Genomic DNA, 23,274 nt, shown 5'->3' with positions numbered 1-23,274 from the left:
CAGCACTGACCGCCAGGAGGTTCTGTGGACAGCCGTAGTATATGCCTTTGTATTCATAGTCAGGGGTAGGACATTTCTCCCTGGTGGGGGCAATGCTCAGGCTGTAGCAGTAGATGCAGAAGGCAAACAGCGCCCCCAGTAGGCCAACCACATTACTGCATGCACAACCACAGAGCTGTGGGGGGACAGTAGAGTTCCATCAATGTGCACAAGACACCCACACACATTAGTATTAAAGTAAATTTGAACAACTTACAAAGTATTATTACAAGTAAAGTAAAATTACAAAAGATGCACAAAGGCTTCGTCTGTATTATTATGAGTCTTTATTCTCTGGTTATACACCGCAACACACAACTAAATGTTTGTCGGGTGAATGTGAATGTTGATACAAAGAAAGCAAAAACGTGTCAGAGGAAATCTCCAGTGAATCTGTGTGTGTTCTGAACATACCAAGAGTCTGCTGGAGTTTCTCTCGTTGGCAATGGTTAAGGATCCTGCCGCCACAATCTGCAAGACACACATTTTGTCATCAAAATATATTGTCAATGCAAGGACTGATTGCTTTGAAGTTTGAAATAATTTTAAAAAAGAAGCCATTTGTGTGACTTCTTAAAGGACAGGAATGTGTATTGAGATTTAAAGGGTTATTGGCAGCTGTAATCATTCGTCATGTTCCTAGCTTCAGTAGGAATTAGAGGAAATCCTTGCTCTGTGACGTTTAAAGCAGCTGGAGCGTACCTGATAAAGCCACTGATAAACCTACCTGGTATTATGAGAGTATTTGAACTCTACAATCAGAAATCAGAATCAGAAATACTTTATTTATCCCAAATTGGGAACATTTTTCGTTATCGCAGCAAAATGCAAAACAATATGAAGCATAGCTAAATATTTGAAATAAAAATAAGAAATATACAGATAGTAAACTGTCTTCAAACAATGTCAATATACAGCATGTGACGGTTAAAACATGATACATATTAATGTTTTATTTTTGATTTGGGCAACTAACGCCTAATTTTATCAAGGCTTTGTGAAAAATCTGTCCTCAGTGCAGTCTCAGCTTTCAGCCTACACGTGTCAAAGGTCAGTCTGATGCTGGTTCATTCAATACCAAATCAGTCCTTTAGGAGCACTGTTTATAAGGTTAATAATTAATATTTGCAACATAGTACAACAAGGTGCAAAACTGCACTTTATTTTCATTCACTTGAAAACCCATACAACAGTGTGTGTGTGCGTGTGTGTGTGTGTGTGTGTGTGTGTGTGTGTGTGTGTGTGTGTGTGTGTGTGTGTGTGTGTGTGTGTGTGTGTGTGTGTGTGTTCTGCAGTATGACTCTTATGACGGTCATGTGTTAGTCCTAAGGATGATCCAGCATCCTAATAAATTACCTAGATATAATTTTACTGAAATGTTTAGGAAATATAATGTGCAGACCATCTGCAACAGCTTTTCATATTTTGTTTTATTTAAGCCCCTGACCCAAAGTGACCCTAAGACTTAGAATTAAAGTGATGAGGTACATACCATAATCCCTAAGACCAGCGGCAGTATGAAGAGTTTTGGCAGAGTCAGGTCGGCGTAAACCAGTGGGACAGACAACAGCACCTGGAACAGCCCCAACAGGATGGTCACCACCTACACAAACATGCACACACACACACACACACACACACACACACACACACACACACACACACACACACACACACACACACACACACACACACACACACACACACACACACACACACACACGCAGTGGTTAGAATTGAAACTCAACTGAAGTGGACTCTAACAGAACTGTGTGTAGATCTCACCGCAGCACTTTCAGGGTCAAACCAGGCATAGAGACGATGGAGCCTAGGTTCACCTGCTGCCGCTGCACCCTCAGAGGACAGCATACTGCCAGACAGCAACCTGAAGTCAGATTAACAATAGAACTGTCCTGAAGTGAAGATACAAATCCATTCTCAAACCGAGCACATGACCCCCCCGGATGACGCAAAAACAATTCCATGTTTCACTGCAGGAATTAGGTCCAATTTCATGTGAAGAGCTCTGAACCCCAAATTGCTCTTGTAGGCATGTCTCTGAATGTTCTCACACTATAATAGGTAGGAATATACAATGAAATGGTTTATAAAGGTTTGATGTACTGCAGAGAGAAAATATTTCAGATGAAAAAAAATTGTCATTGGAGAGTAGTGTTTGATAACTGCCAAATGGAAACCAGACAAAAAGAGCTGTACGAGAGTTTTTTTTCAAAACAAAGACAGACCACATGATCATGAGACACCACTACTCAGGGGGAGGACAGTGGGGAGCCAATAAAACTGAGTAGTGTCGTGTATTTGTGTATTCATGTGTGTTTCTGCTGTGTGTGTATCTGTTTGGACAGAGGAGGAGATATTGAGAAATAGAGAACAGAATGAGGTAGTGAGAGGGGAGGAAAGGGAACAGAGAGAGTGTGAGTGTTTGAGTTCATCAAAACCACATGTCACAATCCTCTTAGGAAAGACAGGAATGCTGTAGGATGAGAAGCAGATGTGAGGGAGGAAGAGGAGAGGAGGAGGAGTTTGGAAGAGAAGGAGAGAAGAGTGGGGTCTGAGGGAGGGAAAGGGGGAGGGAGGTTAATAATGGAAAAGCCTTTTTAAAGTGAATTTAGCATTTACATTATATATGTGTATATGTACGATTGAGGTTAAGGTTAAAATCTTCAAGAGCCAGGCTAAGCTGCTGCGTCTTGCTTGCCATCTGATCAGAGTGAAGGGTTAGGCCTGAAGCCACAACTTGGAGCCAACATGAATACGTGAAATGACCACAACCTCTTCACTGCTGATTACGTAGTGGTGGTGGTGGCTTTCAAGGTGTTTCAGTTACAATGACCTTTAAGATCAGTAATAAGCCGGTCTTCACTTTCTGGTAGTGTTGGTCTAGAAAGACTGACATACATCGCTATGGGCACGCGGAAGGACTTTGTTCAGCTCTGGGAGCTGTATGTGCACATTACGAGGGATGGGAATGTGGACTGCCTCTGAAAGGAAACTATGAAATTATTTTGTTTTTTAATACTGGTGCAAGTTCAGGGTTTGTGCATGTGTGTATATGTCTGTGATGTACATGGTTTTTGATTATTGTTCAACAACAAAATATCAATAAACATATTGTGAAAATGAATAAAAACAATAAGCTGGTCTTCCAAGTTTAGTTCAGCACTGTTGTTCCCGGTGTATGACTTCATACACGCTTTAAACACTAATAATATTAGCTCCAGCAAAAGACCCCTGCTAATTAAATCCATGCTATACTTTAATACTGCAGCTGTTTGGCTATGTCAAAGAAAGCGTCTTGTGTGTTCCTCAGGGTGGGTTTTGTGATTCGGGGCCATAGAATCTATCAATGTGCTTGTTCACCCTTTCTCTATAATGACAAATATTTAAAGCCCCCTAATTATACTATATTTCAACAATATATTGTAGGGCCATATGTTTACAAAACATGTCTGTGAAGTGTTTTGCTCAAAATACCAAACAGATCCCCCATTGTAGCATGCCTCATCCCCCTCTATGTCAGCCCTGTTCCTGAAGTGCTGATTCTGTGACTGTAGCTTTAAATGAACTAGCTGCTGCTGGCCACGCCCATTTGGAGCTGCTGCTGGCCGCGCCCCTTAGGAGCGTCATGATCTCTCCTCTGAAGAGAGTTTTCTACCGGGAGAAACTCAGCTAAACGCTGCGGTGATTAAACGCCATATTATGTTCCAAACCACATCCAGCATTATTTCTGAAACAGTATGGAGCTCAAACGTTTCTCTCTCGGTTTACCACAAGGACAGGACCTTTATATTACACATAGTCTCTCCATTATAGCGTTAGCTCTGAGTGTTAGCGATGCTTGCTAATGTAAACACCGACCATAATACTTCCAAAACACGTGGCGCATTGTTTCTGATACACCACATAACTTGTTGTTTCTTCAGTGTTTACCACTAGAACTGTGAAAAATATATGTATTATATATATACATATGTCAGGATTGTCAGGACTGGTGAACATGTAATCATTTAGTGGAGTCATTCTCGGGGTGTCAGCAATAAAAGTGACCCCTATGAAGTTACTTAAAGGAAGCCTCTCTTCGTGGAATTTACCTACAAGTCTCAAGTCTGAAATAATAGGCTCTAAAGTTATTAAAGCTTTATTCTCCATCGAACGCCCTCGCCAGTGTGTTTCTGTAACGCAAGCCTTCATACTGCAATATGCTCCATTGTTTTCATGGATGATAAGACCCTAAGCATGAGAGATGTGCATGCCATTATTTACTCATTGCCATCATCCAAACCCAACAGGAAGTCGGCCATTTTTAATTAGGTGTGATTTTTTTGCTTTAATTTTTTTCCAAAGCTTGTTTCAGATTTTCTAACTGTAAAATCAGGCCATAATCCTGCGATATTCATGATAATAGTTCACACATTGCTCAAATCAAATTGGCTTTAATTAGCATTGGCCACTCAGACGTCGGCCGTTTTGAAAAATCATTTTCTTCCTGTAATTTTAGAAAACTTTTACAAATTTTGGTAAATAACAACATCTGAATTTTGGTTGGACTAACTTTGTCACCACTGTGATGCAAAATTGCAAAGGAAAACTTCATACCTCAAATAATAAGGTCAAAGTGCACACCCTTTGCACAAAACTGCTCCAAAGGTTTTCCACTGACTTCCACCAGGTTAATTCAGCAAGAGTGTAATTATTGGAAATGCTCAAGAAAGGACACAGAGTTGAACTAACTATCAATGACCAATGAAAGGGGGAAGGTCCAAAATTAATATGGCGAGCCAAACCTTATCACAGGAAGTCTGAAGTAATGACAAACGGTGTGCGAAGATAATTGCAAAGCTTTACAGTTTTGATGCGATCTGGAAGGCCTTCCTCCCCATTGAACAGGAAGTGCTGTTACTTCTGATTTGCACCCAACTTGATAAGAATGCAGGCCTGAGGATATTCACAGCCAATAGTGTGCCTCTCCCCACACTGTGGCCACTATTAATACACACACAGTTTGTCATAAGAATTGTTGGAGCCATCCCACAGATCCTGTTTCATTAGTGACGCTTTGTACACAATACTCAAGCACTCCAAAACCCAGAAACCTTTTGTCACAGACTTTTCTAAAAGGCATCACTGCACTTCCTGTGATAAGGTTTGGCCCGCCCTATTTATTTTGGACCTTCCCCCTTTCATTGGTCATTGATAGTTAGTTCAACTCTGTGTCCTTCCTTGAGCTTTTCAGATAATTACACTTAAGTATTAACATTTTCTGCCACTTAATTTTCTTCTCCTGTAATGAGCGGTTAAAATAAATTTCCTGTTGTTAATAAGCTATAGTAAAAAAAATAGCTCCTCCTTCGTCAGCTGTGATGAACACATTAATGTGCAGAGGTGGGATCTTGTACTTATGTAAAAGTAGAAGTACTCAGATCTTGTACTTATGTAAAAGTAGAAGTACTCAGATCTTGTACTTATGTAAAAGTAGAAGTACTCAGATCTTGTACTTATGTAAAAGTACAAGTACTCAGATCTTGTACTTATGTAAAAGTAGAAGTAATCAGATCTTGTACTTGAGTAAAAGCAGAAGTACTCAGATCTTGTACTTGAGTAAAAGTAGAAGTACTCCGATCTTGTACTTGAGTAAAAGTAGAAGTACTCCGATCTTGTACTTGAGTAAAAGTATAGGTACTCCGATCTTGTACCTGAGTAAAAGTAGAAGTACTCCGATCTTGTACTTGAGTAAAAGCAGAAGTACTCAGATCTTGTACTTGAGTTAAAGTAGCAGTACCAGAGTGTATGAATACTCTGTTACAGTAAAAGTCCTGCATTCAAAATGTTCCTCCAGTAAAAGTAGAAAGTATTCTCATCAAAATGTATTTAAAGTAGCGACAGTAAAATAAATAATTGTGCAGACTGGTCCATTACGATAATGACATTCTATGAACCAACTACATTTACTGTGACGACTCTGAAACGGACCTTTGTGCAGAGTGAGTGCTTTTATTGTATTTAAGTATATAAATCATATTGAAGGATGACTTAAACATGCTACAGGTTATTTTTCACATGGAGGTATCATCATGTTTACTTTGTTAACTTCTTGCCATAAAATTAAAACATGTATCAATGTCCAATATACACATGACCTTACAAACATGCAAACAGTACCAAACTGCATGCGTCACTCACCCCCCCTCAGTGTCTGAAGTCTGCAGTTTAGGAGGACTGCGACACGGTCCAGATAATAACAGTTCAAAAGCCCGACACGAGAATGTTTATAGAAAACTAAGAGTCTGAGCGAAGGAGGAGCTCTTCGTCCTCACCCGACAGCAACGTATTTATTTCTCTCTCTCTCTCTCTCTCTCTCTCTCTCTCTCTCTCTCTCTCTCTCTCTCTCTCTCTCTCTCTCTCTCTCTCTGTTTGTAATAAACACATCACACACACGCACCCGCTTGCACACGGAGACAGGGAGTGGTCGACTGAATCCTGGACATAGTTTTGGACTGATAACTTCCTCTCCAAATTCACTCTCCAGAGGAACAGGTAGGAAATAGTTGGTGCCTCGAATAACAACCTGTGCTGCAGGGGGTGGGGGGGTATTGGTGTTTTCACATGAACGCAGTAAATTTAGGAAAACTGCAACAAGAACTGCTGATAGAGAGGATCCGTCGCTTCAACAGCGAGTGTAACGGCGACACTATTACGCAATACGCTGTGTGCGTAATCTGCGCTGTGCGTCGACCGGTTTTCTGTTCACTATTCAAAAAACAATGGCAGTTTTTAATTTATTTCTATTTTCTTGAAATCTAATTTATATCAGCACAGATAAACAAAATATTTAACGTATTTCAGACAAGGGTTTATGTTTGCAATTAATAATTATTTATTTTAAGTAGAAGTGTGTTATTAATTATTGACAATTCAAATAGTTAATCCCGTGTTTTTGCTTAATGATGGTAAAAAGGATTCTCATTGTTGTTTCACTATTTTCCTTTTTGTTATTAGGATGTGAATAGTTGTGTTTGTGTTGTGTGCATGTGGTTATTGGGTGTGTGTACCCCATGAGGAACAGCCTACTGGAGCTCATGCTAATGGGGATTCAAATAAATACAGAGACATAGAGAGTGGTGTTCTGCAGCCTGATCTGATCTGGTTAGTTTCCACTATAGTAACGTTACGTGGGTTCAATTTTCAATACCATTGGGAGTTTCACCAGTAATATTGTGAAAAAGGCCACTGTGAATTCAACATGCCTGTGGACAAAAACACAGTGAACGTTCTCAGGCTGCTGACCATGTGAGGAGCCAGCCCAGTCCATGAGCTTTAGCACCTTAAACTGTACAATACTAAACCATTTGTAATTTGAGATTTTGCCATGCCTTTTCCAGTGATTGAAACATTACAATCCTTTCTGTGCAGGATGAAAATAAATGAACCAACTGATTAGCGTTATGTCCTCTTTCATCGCATCAAACAGGAAACCTACAACATTTTAACCTGCTAATGTTTATTCAAACTTCCAAAACTCAGCACTAGGATGTTCAAAATGATAAGCATTGATATATGTTAACTGTTTATCTGAATGGACTCAAACGTGCAAAATTACAGGTATGGCATCTATTTTTTAAATATCCAATAGGATGATGATCTGCTTTTATTGTAGAAGCTTAATTTACTTTATTTATTTAACAGGGTCAGTGCACATTAATCAACATGTTTGTAAATGTGCCGAGTAAACCAAGAGGATATTTTTCATCTGTAGTCCCTGGACAGATTTTGTTAGTCACCCTAAAGACACATTTCAGTTTAAACAGTTAAGTATATACAATCAATAAAAACATGCAACATACAGTACTGTAAATGTTAATTAAAAAACAATACAACAAAACAAATAAAACACACATTTCATTTTAAAGATTCTATTATTTGCATTTTGCACCAAAACCCTAACCCTCTGGCGCATAGCAGTCACTACAGTGGACAGCTGTTTAAAAGTAATTTCCTCCTAAATGTAATTGCTTCTATGGCTACGTGCACGTAACTAAGGAGTTCTACTTCCGGCGCCTTGAGTGTACGCGTAACCATTTCCGGTTCACTGCAGGTTTTGGTTTTGATCGTGAAAAGATGGCATATTTCACCCGGTGTCTACAAGGTCTCCCAAAGATTGACGTGAATGACGCCCACAGGATTGTCGACCACTGTTCACCTGCACCCGGTTGTAAGCGTGAAAAGGGATTTAAAGTGTACATATCAAGTTACATCCACAACTTTGAAGGTAAGTCAAGCTGTTTGCTTAACGTCTCAGCTGTCAGCTCAGCTGTTAACGTTAGCGAGCTACATTGAATATCTAGCAGCTAAATACTTCTAAATCAAATCGTGTAAATGTACTAAATACTTTAAGTGTTATTCAATACGTTGTTATGTTGATACGATTAGCAACTGGTTGTGTGTATTTTAATTTCGGTGTTGTATTTCCCCTCAGTGTCCAGGAAAGATCCAGTGACAGGAGTAGTGTGTGTGAGGGCGTTATGTCATCCGTCAATGGACAAGTCAAAACCACCTCACAGTTTGAGTGTAGGATGAATGTAGCGTTAAGATAGTTACCCATGTTCCTGGGTTAACCGTGTTATTTTGCTTCTTTGCTCTCTAGGTTAACCAATTCATATTATAATCTACCAGTGTATGCTGACATTACTACTGTGTTTTCACTGATAGCAACCAGTGGTGTAGTATAGTTTGCTTTCCCATGTATGCTGAACATCCCAGCTAGGTAAAATACATAAGATATGTCGAAAGTTTAGTTGAACCTGTGGAGTCTAGCTAGGTGTACTGCAATTTTTAAGTGGTGATAATATGTGTACCTGCAAATCAAATAGACTGTATCACTGACAATATCAACACAGAACAAATCTAAAGAAAAAGATTATTGATCCCTTTTTTGTTTACATCTTGCTACAGGTGGGGCTGAAGGATTCAATTCCTGTAGAGCTGGTCCATCACAGCTGTACATGTGTAGCTGGATCAGTGTTGTGTAACCATTGTGTGGCTCTACTTTTCCAGTCTGCACATTATTCACAGCTTGACATTCCAGTTGTTCCACCAGTGCTGAGCTGTACGGAGAGTGAACAACAGTGGCACAAGCCAAGAACCATGGCAAGTCTCGGAATAATGTAACTATAATTACAATACTACATCTACCCACCGACATCATAAGCTCATCCCTGCTATTTGTGACCTATATTCACAGGGTATTAAACCAGGTCCCATCGAAAAGATGGCTGTGATGTCTGCTAAACCAAAGCAGAGGACCATGGCCGAGGGAGTAAGGTGAGAATTTGTTTTCTAGTTAGTAGCCTTTTAATTAATTTGTTAGGCCTACTTTTCTCAACCAATCAAGAAAACTGTAGTTTTGTTATGTTTAGTTATTACATGATGTATCTTACTGATGTTTATCCAATTTTCATATAGGTCCTGTACAAAGCCACCAGTGGAGAGTTGCTGGACCTGTCTGTTCTCAAAGTGTCAGAGATCTACAAAGAGTTCACCCCTGTTTCTGCACCAACCATTTGTACAATGGGTATCACCTGTGAGGTGCCACTGGTGAACTGTGCACTGGGTTTGGCACAAGTAGGTAGTCCTCTTTCATATCAACAACCCATGGCAAGAAGTCGCTCTGTTGCTCACCCTGATGCTCCACCACGTCCAGATTTGCCATTGGCTGGCTGCAGACTGGAAACATCGTGCTTTATGTCTGTTTTCTCTGAGCATCAACAGCTGCACTTCAAGTCACTTGAGGTTACCTGGGAAATGGCTAAGAACATAGAGGGTTCAACTAGGGGCCAAAGTGCATCTACAGACTGGCATAGACTGAGAAAAACTTAGACTCACCTCATCACATTTTGGGGAAATATGCCATGCAAAACCTTGCACCTTAGAAAAGATGGCTGACTGGTTGCTCAAAGGGGTCCGTCAGACAGCAGCAATGAAGAGGGGTCTCGAAATGGAAGATGATGCCATCGAGGAGTATTGCCAGCTCAAGAGGGTGAACCACTACCCTTGTGGTTTTGTTATACACCCTGACACACCCTGGTTAGGCACATCCCCAGATGGGGTTGTCTTTGACCCAACAGAGTGTTCTGAATTCGGCCTTGTGGAAATAAAATGTCCAAACATTAAAAGCTATGTGGATTATCCACATCTGAAAATGAAAGACGGCAACCTGGGATTGAAGCCAGGTCATGGCTACTACTGGCAGGTGCAGGGTCAGCTGCTCCTAACGGGGATGGAGTGGTGCGATTTTGTGGTGTTTGCGGAGGAAGACACCCTGATTCAAAGAATATACAGGGACAGTGATGTGATACAAAAAATAAGAGAGAGCAGACTTCTTTTTTTTCTACACATACCTACATAAATATCTGTTGTATGATCAGTAAACAATGAATTCTTAGAAATGTCTTGTTCCGGTTGATTTCTCATTATAATGTCAGGCCTTCAAGTGGGTTGTTTTAAGTTTATTTATGGAGTTGTAAAATGTTTAGGATTGACCACTTCACTTAAAGTGTACACACCAATGTATTGCTAGATTTTAAACCAATATTCAATATGTGTGAGGACCACTTGAGGGAAATGAAGGGAAATAAAGTTGATATAGATTTCAAATAAATAATTTAATTAAAATACAAGTCAGTATATGTAAGGCAAAACAAAATTGTGTGAATCAGTATATTGTTTGTCAAATAAATAAAAGAGGAGCAGACAGCCATGAAGCAAACAGTCAAATTTCTACCTGGCAATTATGTTTTCTCCATTCTTTAACCAGAGGTCAATTTTGGTAATTGCACAAGATGCAAGCTACGGTGAAAAGCTGGTTAATGCTCCCACAAATCGACAAAGGGATTACAGTATCAAAAAGTCTCCAGGACGTCCTGTGCTGCCATTTGCTCCTTGTTGGAGTGGAAGGCAGGCCTGTGCAGTTTTCCTGCCACAAGATTGTCCACCATCACAGCCATGTCAGGGGAGAGGAGAGGTATGATGCCTGACAGTCTAAAGAGCTCCCGGTCACTGATAGAGCCCCCATAGAGCGCAGAAACAAATGTCAGAGGACCATGTGGTGCCATGCCAATCATGGCCTTGAAGGTACAGTGCGATTTGTAATGTGAATACACCTCACTCTGTAGCACAAGTGAGGATGGAGTTTGGCACCGCAGCTCTGTGCAGTCAACAATGACCTGAGTGTCTGCATATTCCTTGAACTCAGGAGGTACGTTGGCTTTTATCTCCTCAGGGGTCATCCAGATACACACAGCTCCCAGTATGCAGTATAGAAAGTTGGCCCAGGTTGTGATGATCCTGCTGGCTGTTATTCGATGGATGTGAAATTGGTGGCCAAGCTCTCTCTGTGTGCATCCAGTTGATAAATAATTTAGACAAAGAAATAGCTCATCTATTGGCAGCAACTTGATTGATTTGTGGGATGCTTTCTTCTCTGCCACACAGACCGATGTTTCTTTGGCACTTGTCACACAGATCATCCTTGATGTTGCTGGCTCGATGAGCCTCCAGAATGCCATCAGGTGGTCATAAGAATGGAATCTTTCAAACAAAATACAAAAATATAACATTGTTAGTCATGGTGGACTAATTTAGTTACACAAGGCCAATTATCTTACTTTTTACTACTACTAATTTACATGAAGAGAAGACTTAACAAATGGCTGTGCCTAAACATCTGACTGAGTGCTGTAGGTAGTACATTTTCCGGCCTAATCATATCATTAATCATAAATGACAGTAATTTTACTTTTGATATTTGACACTTGAAGAAAAATACTCTTGTGGCACTGTGGTTAAATTAAAATACTCTTGTAAGGTGATCTTTTACTGGAGACATATTTAACCATGTGTAGCCCATCTTTACTTTCACTCAAGTATAGGACTTGTGTGATTTTTAGTATATCAATGTTAAAATGTAGGAAAGATGGTTAAAAAAAGAAAAAACTATGATCAGTGTCCAAAGACCCTTCTCAGTGGGCCTTTACAATCAACACATGGGTGGGGTGGGTCTTGTTGACCAGTGTGTGGCAATGTATCCCCACAGACGTAGAAACAAGCGGTGGTACGAGTGTTTTTTCATTTTTTGGATATGACCGTTGTTAATGCCTGGTGCCTCTACCTGATTTCTGGATTGGAAAAGATAAATCTCCTCATCTTCAAAGGTTCTATTGCCCGTGCACTGATCAATGCTGGCTCCCTCCAGCAAAGCAGAAGAGGAAGACCCAGTGGGACCCCACCTCCAGCAAAGCGCAGAACAGTGACCAAAGTACCCAGTGAGGTCAGGTTCAGCACAGGAAATCACTGGCCCAAGCTCACCCAGGTCAAAAATGCAAACAGATGCCATGATGCTGCATGCATACGGAAGACCAAATACATCTGCATGCAGTGCTGTGTGGCACTTTGCCCTGGATGCTTTGCCAACTTTCATGTAGCCTAGGATTGATAAACTGAGCATATACTGAGGTTCATTTTTTTTTTTTAAATGTTCAGAGAGGCAAAGACTTTTTGGAGATGCAGATGTTTAGTGATGCAGTGACTGTCCGTTCTTGTTGCTGAAAACATAGTGATAGTATAATAACATGGTAATATCAGTCTTGCATTCTTAAAGAAGTCTGGAGACTTGAATGTTTAGCTTAGCTTACATGGAATCTTTGCAGTTGTGAGTGCTTTTTGTTTAATTAGTCAGTTTAATTAATTCTTCCATTAAGTTTATATTGTTTTATGTAAAGCGCTTTAGTGTATGTAGTCCACTGTTGTGGACATGTCTATAACTTCTTGAAAGAATCATATTTTTGAAAAAAAAGTTAATATTTGTTATTTTCATGCCCAAAGAAGAGTAAAAACACATTAAAACAATATTGACTCAGGATTTCATAATTCATGCATCAGAGGGCTAAAGAAACACATTTTTTCCAATAATTTGTAGATTTGTCAGTAAAACTTGGTAAGAACATGTTGCGAGTTTTTACAAAGTTAGATTTGTTACAAATGATCATTAGAATATGTTTTTAATATTCCACTAATGAGCTTTTTATCTTATTTTTGTTTTAGGCATGGCGGTTGCGGTGTGCCGGGATCTGACAGTGCAGGTGCTGGAGGACGTGAACGCTGCCAAGCTGACGGACAGACAGCAGGCTCTGCGTGCTGCCATCCAGAGAGGAGAGCCCAAATGTCTGGGGGTGAGTTCTCTCTGTGATCGAGTGTACACACATTAGTGGAGGCTTTGAGTAGGGCTGAACGATTAATTGCATTTGCGATAATATCGCGATATGACAAAACGAGATTTTCCAACCGCAAAGGCTGCGATTTGACTGGTTACGTGATCTGGTCACGTGACTTGCGAGCGAGCCGAGCGAGCCGAGCAGGCAGGGAAAGAAGTCAACGCTGCGCTTGAACCTGTTGCACAATGGCCTCAGGCTCGTCAGAAGAGTGCACGGCTGGAAGTTTGGTACCAAAGAGGGGCGGCACGTCAGTTGTGTGGAATTATTTTGGGAAGGAAGATGCTGCGCAACGTCAGGTATTGTGCAGAACGTGCCTCGCTACTGTTGCTACTTCACGAGGTTCACGATTGTAATCTTGATTGATTTATTGCTTGTGTTTGTTGAAAAATACATGAGAAGAGGACCTTGAAAAAATAATCGCATATTAAATCGCAATTGCAATATTGAGGAAAAAATTAGATTATTTTCCTAAATCGTTCAGCCCAAGCTTTGAGTAGGTTCACTTGACAGAGGACCACGATTTTCTCATATTTAAGGGAAACCATTGTGAAAAAATCAGGTAAGTGCAGAAATATCGTTTCATGTCTTTGCACCACTGCAACATAACTCCAGAATGTGTTAAGCCAAGCTTAGCAAAAAGTCAGAGCAGATGGGAACTGCTAGCCCTTTGACTGTGCCTCAAAGGGCCTTGATTTAGTTATTTAGCTATGTTAATAAACAAACAGCAACAGTTTGGTTTAAATTCAGTTTTACTTACAGCAACTCCATGCTAACAGACTGACATATCACTTGGTGCTTTGCAGCCACCTGTAGATTTGTGTGAAACATGTGTACCGCACCTTCTGAAGTAACTGTCATACCTCCACAGGTAAGCTGCAAATGGCCAGGTGAACTCTTTAATGTGTTGCTGCTGCACCACCTGCAGGAAGACTCACCTGCTGCAGTGTGTTCATGTGCCAATCTGAATGATGTTGGAGGGATTGTAACCAGTGGTGGCTCTAGACACATTTTACTGGGGGGACCAGGCTGGGGACAGTTATTTTACGAGAGCGGCACAATAAACACTGGTTGCCAATAAATCCTAATATTATAAACTTTTTCTTTTGGGTGGGTCCCAGGTCCCAGTGGGTCCCTCCCCCCCTGTTCACACAGCTGTGTGTGTGTCTGTGCCTGTGTGTGTGTTTGCAGGTGAGTCAGGTGATGTTGGGGCTGATGGTCATGTCCTACTCCATCCCTCTGCTCTTCACTGAGGTCACTGAGGTGGTGCTGCTGGGGGTCCCTTGGTGGAGCGGCCTGATGGTCAGTCTCTGTGTGAGAGAGAGCCATGTTTGCTGTTTCTTATGTTTTCATTTACAATTCCACCAATATTGTGCACATCTCACAGTGGTGTAAAGTAAAGTACATGTACTCAAGTACTTTACTTAAGGAAAATGTTTTGCTACTTTGTACTTCTACCCCACTACAGTTCAGAGGTAAGTGGTGTACTTTTACTCCTCTACATTTATGTAATCCCTTGAGTTTAGGCAGTTTTGGATTAATGATGTGAAATATAATCAACCCTTAAATCAGACTTTAGTTCACCTGGAGTAAATTCAGCAGCAACCCTGCAGTATACAAAGCCAACTAGCTGCACCTTTACCAGCTCTGAGAACACTTTAATGATCAATAACTATAAAACATATCAGAGATATTATTCTGAAATGGACCAATCAAACAATGACTACTTTTACTGTCGCTACTTTAAGTACATTTTGACTCTTGTACATAAGTAGCATTTTGATTGCAGGACTTTTGCTTGTAACAGAGTATTCCTACACTTTTGTACTTTTACTTAACTACAAGATATGAGTACTTCTTCCACTTCTGTCGACGTTAATGTTGCAACATCATGCTGTCTTCCTGTCTCAGTTCATCACAGCAGGAGTGGTCACTATCGTCCTGGACAAACACTGCACCATGAAGATCGTGAGTATTAAGGCAACACATGCACATTCAAGATTCATTGTGGCAACGACCATTACAAAAATCTGGCGTTCTCCACAAAAATGTTTAAATAAATACACCATTATAAGAAGTCTCCAAAATAAGAAAGCTGCTGCACAGTGTGTGTATATATTTTGTACTGTCAACACACAGAATGACAAACTCCTGAATTAAGTAAACCATAAAATGACATTATCTTTGAGCCATAACGGCCATATGACTGCTGTCCCTCAGCAGTGGTAGGTCGACTAGCACACAGCCTCACCAAGGGGCAGTTGGGGAACGAAACAAAATGATTATTATTAGGGTCTGAGACCAGAGGCCGTCGAAGACCCTATTGAAATTGGTCGTTCACGAAGCGAACGATGTCCCACCAAAGGCCGCACAAAACAGGGAAAAGGAGGGGCAAAAGCCCAGTGAAGGGGTCTGAAATCATAACAACAGAGTAGCCCGCAGGTGCCCAGTCGCGCCCATGTGACTGGGCACGAACATTATTGGAATTGGTCCGATTATTATTATTATTATGATTTTTATTTTCAAGGTTTCAAGGTTTCAAGGTTTTATTTGTCATATGCACAGCAGATACAGCGTATATGTTGGCAATGAAAATCTTATGTCGCGTGCTCCTCCAACAACTCAACATACATGGTGCAAAAGATAAATAAAATAGTGAAAAAGAGAGAAGAATATTTACAATATTAACAATACAGATTTGAGGAGGTGAAATATATATATGTGGAATACATTGAGAGTATTTAAATACTTTACACTGTGGAATGAGGAGGTATGGACAGATGCATATATTACGTATAACAGATGTATATGGCAGATATGTACAATATATAGATATGTGTACTATAAACAGATATGTATGGCAGATGTGTATAATATATATGTATGTGTGTACTATAAACAGATGTGAGTAGACATTCACACAGCTCAGGAGTTCAGTAGTCTTATAGCCTGTGGTATAAAACTGTCTCTGAGTCTGGTGGTCTTGGTCCGGATGCTGCGGTACCGTCTGCCAGACGGCAGCAGACAGAACAGATTGTTGCTGGGGTGATGGGGGTCCTTTAATATCCTACCGGCCTTCTTCCTACACCGCTGGGTGTAGAGGTCCTCCATGGATGGCAGCTCCGTCCTGGTGATGTGCTGAGCAGTTTTCACCACCCTCTGTAGAGTCTTACGGTTGAGGGCGGTGCAACTGCCATACCAGGCGGTGATGCAGCCAGTCAGGATACTCTCGATGGTGCACCTGTAGAAGTTGCAGAGTATCCTGGAGTCCATGTTGAACTTCCGCAGCCTGCGGAGGAAGAAGAGCCGCTGTCGAGCCGTCTTGGATATGACCCTGGTGTGATGTGTCCATGTCAGGTCCTCACTGATGTTAACCCCGAGGAACCTGAAGCTGCTGACTCTCTCCACAGGAGTCCCGTCGATGGTGATGGGTGTGTGTGCTTCTCTCTGCCTCTTCCTGTAGTCCACAATCAGCTCCTTTGTTTTGCTGACGTTGAGATGGAGGTTGTTGTCCTGGCACCAAGATGTCAGGGCTCTGACCTCCTCTCTGTACGCCGTCTCGTCGCCGTCTGTGATCAGGCCGATGACGGTCGTGTCGTCAGCAAACTTGATGATGGTGTTGGAGCTGTGTGTGGCCACGCAGTCGTGCGTGAACAGGGAGTAGAGGAGAGGGCTGAGCACACAACCCTGAGGGGCTCCGGTGTTGTTCCACTTTGAACGTTAATTTGACCCCCGCAACATATGTGAAAACTCACGAAAATTTGCCAGCAACGAAATCTAACTTTTTTTTGCACGGCATAGCGTTATTTGGAGCGTTATTTGGAGTTTTTCTCTTAACTCCAGTTAACATGCTCCAAATGACCTAAAACCAGTGGCGGCTGGTGGAGTTTCCTCCAGGGGGGGCTATAACTCCAAAATGTATAAACATTTTGAAAAAGCATGCATACATGTACTAAGGTATCAAACGAGTGTATTTACATAAATGAAAACAACAAAAACAACATTATAGATAGATAGATAGAAGTGCAAAGAGAAACAAGTGCGATATATAGAGTATGTACAGTATATGCAGTTAAGAGTGATTATGTAAAGATAAGGGCAGTATAAAGAGGTGGGAATAATAGGCATAGTATAAACAGATGTAGTATGAACAAATATACAGATGTGCTTTATTACTATACAGAGGGCCAATATACATATATAATAAATATCTCTATATCTATCTCTCTATCTATCTCTAGATATATCTCTATATCTATATATTTAAATGATATATATCATATATAACATGGACAATACACATACTTTATGACAGAAGGCTGTGACGCAGTGGCGGCTGGTGAAAAAAAATCTTGGTGGGGCTAGTGTGCCAACAGATTTCCCTGCCTAATCTAGCATAAGCATTCAAATGAACAGTCGGAAAATGACTACAGTTCCACAATCATAATTTAATTTCACAGTTTCCAGCTTCACAGAAAAAGTAACAATTTACAGCTATATTAGACTTTATGCTATCAAATACTATACAATACAATCAAGGGATAAATTAACAACAAGGGTATGATTTCAGCTGAATCTATACAAATCAACAGTGAGTGAGTGAATGAGTGAGTGTGGGTTGAGAAGAGAGAATGAAACAGAACTTTCCTATTAAAATGTAACATATACAAAGAATTTAGAACCAAGTTATTTTCAAAATTTTTTACATAAACAGATTATTTTAATACCCTCTCTCAAGGAAAAATGCATTTACTTGGAGAAAACAGAATCAGTGCCATACAGTTGTCATTGCATGTCACAGCCTGAGAGAAACAACAAAGCATTCTCCACAACTATATTACAATTACATACTATAATATTATTACATATTACATCGCCATCATCTCTCTTCGTCGTCGCGCGTATTTTTTCCCCACGTAGGGTAGGACAGAGTCTGGGAGTCGCACTACGAAAAAAAACTATCGCTGGCTCCTTATGTAGCTACAGCAATCCTAAACCTTCACGCATTTTACGTAGCAGTTGGGGCTAAATTTCCAGCGCCCCACCGGCGTTAAATTTGGCGACGTTGATAGGCCAATTATTCATAATTTCCCCCTAGCAACCATAACCCGATTGGCTGTTTAGCTGCCGGTCAGGGGCACTTTGCCGATCGCCCCATGAGAGAATGATACACTGTCTGTCAGTGGAAATTCACTGTTTAATGAGTGTTAGTTGGTGGAAATGTTGTTTAAATTATTTAAATTGCATGTAGGCACACACACTATTAAGTAAAACTGACATTGATTTAAAAAAAATATGCAAAAAATATTTTTTCCCCTCAACAGCTGGTGGGGCAGAGCCCCAGCGCCCCCTATGGGCCAGCCGCCTCTGCCTAAAACGTAACATGTTTGATATTGATGCAGCCCTGAACACATCTAGGAGTATTATGGGATGTCATCATATGCCGTTGCCATGGCGACAGATCATGTTTGTGTTAATGCTGTAACTCCCATGAATGTCGTCCGATCGGCCTGAAACTTCCCGCCTTTTCTAACGAGTGACTCTGGAAAACACCTGCGCGACACATGTCGACGTTGTGACAACATCCTGCCAGCGTCTCAGACCCGCTCATCGCTGCTTGCAGCTTTAATTATATTTATTATTAAGTATTGAATATTATTATATATATTTATTGAGTCATTTTGTGATGGTGCATTCTAGTTATGCCTTAAATACAATGTTGCGTTTCGTCAAACTTTCTGACACCTGGCTTACGGCTCGTCCACACGGTTCCGTTTCGTTAACTGCATTGTAGTTTCGTTGCTTCGTTCGGCTCCGTTGCTCACGGTGAATGTTGAGAAAAAGTTAAACTTCTCAAGCGTCAACGGAAGCGCCAGCCAATCAAATCCTGTTTATGCAAATATGCCAGTACAAGCGCTAGCCAATCAAACCGCATGTATGTGTGTCCGGGGCGGGAGAGTAATGTGATTGGTTGTTTTGTTGCGTTAACCCCAAGCGCCAGACATGCCCACCGGCAAGCGTCAACGCAACAGAACCGTGTGTACACTGCGTTATACTTTTAAAGACCATGAAATCATGTATCACCTGCAGTCTGAGCCTGACCTGTTCTCAGATCAGATCTGCACTGAGTCTGAGGTCAAACACCTGCTGCTCCTCATGCTCATATTACATTCCCGCTGTTATGCACCCATTAATGCTCATAAAGATTAATGATTGATGTTGTGTTTGTAGCTGCGAGTGTGTTTGGTGGTGACCATGGTGTCCACTGTGCTGTCAGTGGTGGCTCTAATCATCTACTCTGTGGACATGGGCAAGAATCCTGCAGTGCCCTGTGTCAAAGATCCGGATGACAACTGCGAGCAGCACCTCGCCGCAGTGGGTATTATATATAATACACACCAGCATCCAGCACACACCCCTTTAACATTTGTAAAGCTCAGTACTGCACACTGATATTGAGTATTGGTTGTTGATAAGTTCTTTTAAATGACATGCACAGTCATAAAGGCCCCACTTACTTCCATTGGATTTACAGTATAACTGATTGCCATCATACCAAAGTGACATCAATAAATATGAACACACAAAGCAAAGCAATCGCTGCATATAGAAATTGTCTGAATTCTATTTTTTTTAAAACAGCGTAGTTACAAGACACGACATACCTTTCACAAACTTACATTAAAAAAATTTAATTAAATTAAAAAGAGAAAAAAAGGACATAAAATGAAAAATAAATTAGGCAGTAGCAACATTATCCTAAAAAGTGTAGGCTACATAGTCACAGCAGCTTAAGTACATCACTTTTTATTTCAACCAGATCCCTCTCATGGATTCCCATTGTTCTTATTTCTTAGCATGTTTGACACATTAACATTCCCTAACAGTTGAGTAAATGGGCCCCAAACCCTATAAAAGGTTTCATTTTTCCTTTTCATGATATACATTATCTTCTCCATACAGCAATTACTCATAACAAACACATCTTTAATATGATTGCAGCGAGTTGATGAAATCGGAGAGTCAGGATGCCTCCAGTGTTCGGCTGTGCACACTGTCTGTACCATTGCCTACTCCATTGTAGACTGATAGACGAATAAGTTCTAAATTGCGGACCCACGATGGAACTGTAATGAACTGTAGTGCTGTATGGTGAGTAGATTACAATGCCCTGGGCGGGCAGAGGTATCTTCGCTGTCCACCTCTCTTCCTGCTGTTTGAGAGAAGCTCGGCCACCAGAGAGAGCAGACAGTTCATCCAAACTCTGGACTTTAATAATCTAGCCCTGCCTGTTCATAGTTCACTATTCAACGTAAACAGTCACTCAGTGCGTTGGTCCATTTAATTCTTAATACATCCCAAAAAAAGAATTAACATTAAAGTTACACGGCTCACATTTTCAAACACTTAGTGCGTGATGACTGTAGACGTGCTGTGTGATGTGTGTGAAGGCAAAGAGAACAGTCTTTACAGCATAGAAGAAAAACAACACCACTTCAAAAACCACCTCTCATTCTGGTTTGTTTCTTCGCAGCAAATATGGAAAACATTGTTAAGGATAATAACTGAAAATAAAAATGATTGTCCAAGTTAAAGTATTAGAAAGTGCCAGTGATGTGGTGTGGGTGTCATCGCATGAGGACAGTCTGAACTGGGGGGGTCATATCAATGAAACACTGTGTTTCTTTCCAACAGCGGCTGGGCAGAGGACTGAAGACATCCCTCCTCATCTTCACCCTGGCCCAGACCGCCATCTCGGCCGTCCTCTGCTTCCTGCTCTTCAGGCAGAGACACGGATTCGGACAGTACTCTGTAAGGCTGCAAAACTTTCCCCTCATGAGCAAAGACTTAATAAAAGAGAATAAAACCACTACAGGGTCAGTGCTAATGCACAGCTCTGCAGCCATATACAGCCAAGTCAGTTTGAAAAAGCTGTGTTGAGAAAATACAAATCAGCTGGGGATCCATTCCCAGTTGAGCTGCCCTGACAGGAGGAATGGTCCCCTGGATTGTGTGCAGAAAACGGCTGGAGCTATTTCACATGCTGACGTCTGATATATGTATTCGCTTGAGTACATTTACTTCGCTGTAAATTGATTATTTTGTTATTCTTTCTTTAACTCACTGTCATGAAGATAAATGAATAATGACAGAATACTTGTTTATGTTTAAACGAAGCTTTACTTTCAACAAAAATACATCAATATTTTTCAATAAATACATATTTTTAAAGTCACAACTTTCTGATATGAGGACAAGTGATGACATGCTGATTCTGCTTCTGTCTTTGACAGTCTCTCACTACTCCTGTACCAGCAACCTCCACAGCACTGATCCCCCCCGAGCTGAACTGATCAGTAAATGGCCCCCCGTCTGTTCCAGAGGTGACTGATCACCTGTGTGTTTGCTTCCACTGCGTCTATGTGCTCATACCCATGACTTATCCACAGATCTGCCTGATATGTCAGCAGGAGACATGTCCTCTGTCCGTTTTGTTAGGAATGTAGATTTGATTATTGCTACACGTCAGCCAAATGATTCAGAAGGCAAGGCAAGTTTATTTGTATAGCACCTTTCAAGACACAGCAATTCAAAGTGCTTTACAAAAAATAAAAGACTTAAATGGCATTTAAAAAGCAAAGATAGTAAAATAAACACAACAGGTATACAATACATGAATAAAAGCCAGACTGCAATGTAACATATGAACAGCTCAATCAAAACCAGCGGCAAAAAAAAATGTTTTCAGCCTGGAATTACAAGTAGTAAGAGTTTGTTCCAGATATTTGAATCATAATAACTGAACGCTGCTTCTCCATGTTTAGTTTTGACTCAGACAGAAAGTTTACCCGTTCCAGAAGACCTGAGAGTTCTGGATGGTTCATAATGTAGCAGGAGATCAGAAATGTATTTTGGGCCTAAACCATTCAATGCTTTATAAACCAGCAGCAGAACTTTGAAATCAATTCTTTGACAGACAGGAAGCCAGTGTAAAGACCTCAGAACTGGAGTGATGTGATCCACTCTCTTAGTGTTAGTGAGGACAAGAGTCGCAGCGTTCTGAATCAGCTGCAGCTTTCTAATGAATAGACCTGTAAAGACGCCATTACAGTAGTCCAGTCTACTAAAGATAAAAGCATGGACAAGTTTTTCCAGATCCTTATTTGACATGAGTCTAGAGAATTTAAATACTGGGCTGCTTTAAAAGCAAACATTAGGGAAGAAATAACCACTGTTTAACATTAACAACATTAAAGAAAGGATATCTCATTCTGATTTTCTCCTTTGATAAAAGTATTACATCACACTTTTGTGGCCCAAAACTTTGACCATGTATCCTGGCACTGTCTGGAACAACGTCAGGAACAGCATGCACAGTGCAGCCTGTGTACAAGAAGTGGTTGCCATCTTCTATGCGACAGAGATAGAAAAAGCAGGAAACATTACAAGTCTCCACTGTCCTATCCGATTAAAGGCAAAAAGCCCCCAAAAAATATCTTAAAAAAAACCAAAACATTTATCATTGGATAGAGTTTTTTACAAGCATGCTCATTAGTCAAGTGTTTTCTGAAGAGGACTTATAATATGATTTAAGGCACCTGTAGTAGCTAGTAAGTGGATTGCAAATTAGGCCAACTTAAAGAATTAACTGTCATACTTAAAAACTGAATTGTCTTGTATGTGGACTAGCAGTGGTCACGATAAGGAAACATCAGCTCTATCCCACGCTGCACTCAACACTGAGCTCTGACTGGCTTTCTGAATCTGAAGGTGTTCATGGTGTCATGGTGTTTTGGAACAGATGGTGTGTATTTTCACTTGCACTGCTTTTGTTTTTTAACACTATTTACAAAGTGTCAATCTTTGATATATTTTTGTCTATTTCCCACAAAATTATGTACATAAATATAAATAAAGTTGTGGCCCAGTGAGTTACATTTTGTGAAACACA

The 23,274-nt window shown here is 40.7% G+C and overlaps 2 protein-coding genes across 6 annotated transcripts in view; one reads left to right on the top strand and one right to left on the bottom strand.

The window, feature by feature from the left end:
* si:dkey-9i23.16 (uncharacterized protein LOC571915 homolog) overlaps positions 1-6,420 on the bottom strand; it is a 7,758-nt gene extending 1,338 nt beyond the window's left edge. Inside the window, exons 1-5 of the mRNA XM_063883580.1 lie at positions 6,241-6,420; positions 1,825-1,924; positions 1,532-1,642; positions 454-510; positions 11-175 (exon numbers count right to left, since the gene is read on the bottom strand). Coding sequence (XP_063739650.1) covers positions 11-175; positions 454-510; positions 1,532-1,642; positions 1,825-1,908 — 417 coding nt within the window. The 5' untranslated portion in view covers positions 1,909-1,924; positions 6,241-6,420. The remainder of the gene's footprint in view (positions 1-10; positions 176-453; positions 511-1,531; positions 1,643-1,824; positions 1,925-6,240) is intronic.
* On the top strand, positions 6,342-23,274 carry tmem176 (transmembrane protein 176). 5 transcript variants are annotated; one of them, XR_010165846.1, is made up of 8 exons: positions 6,342-6,594; positions 13,156-13,283; positions 14,514-14,624; positions 15,234-15,290; positions 19,554-19,697; positions 20,325-20,474; positions 21,018-21,134; positions 21,617-23,274. XR_010165846.1 is itself a non-coding variant. In XM_063883576.1 (7 exons), the coding sequence occupies exons 2-7, from the start codon at positions 13,158-13,160 to the stop codon at positions 21,674-21,676; spliced, it is 615 nt and encodes a 204-aa protein (XP_063739646.1). In that variant the 5' UTR covers positions 6,343-6,594; positions 13,156-13,157; the 3' UTR covers positions 21,677-23,274. The 5 variants fall into 5 exon arrangements, 3 of the variants coding, with proteins under 3 accessions (XP_063739646.1, XP_063739649.1, XP_063739648.1); XR_010165845.1 differs by having other exon boundaries at positions 20,325-21,134; XM_063883576.1 differs by lacking the exon at positions 20,325-20,474 and having other exon boundaries at positions 6,343-6,594.

The sequence above is a fragment of the Eleginops maclovinus genome, chromosome 5 (genome assembly GCF_036324505.1).
Source record: "Eleginops maclovinus isolate JMC-PN-2008 ecotype Puerto Natales chromosome 5, JC_Emac_rtc_rv5, whole genome shotgun sequence".
Classification (NCBI taxonomy): Eukaryota; Metazoa; Chordata; class Actinopteri; order Perciformes; family Eleginopidae; genus Eleginops; species Eleginops maclovinus.
This window is presented reverse-complemented; position numbering and strand designations above follow the sequence as displayed.

Bases quoted from the DNA above. Each gene is read 5' to 3' on its own strand.
- tmem176 (XM_063883579.1), top strand. From the start codon at position 13,158: ATGGCGGTTGCGGTGTGCCGGGATCTGACAGTGCAGGTGCTGGAGGAC. The intron at 14,625-15,233 runs GTCAGTCTCTGT...TTCCTGTCTCAG, and splicing joins CTTGGTGGAGCGGCCTGATG to TTCATCACAGCAGGAGTGGT. The intron at 19,702-21,017 runs GTATTATATATA...TCTTTCCAACAG, and splicing joins GCAGCACCTCGCCGCAGTGG to CGGCTGGGCAGAGGACTGAA.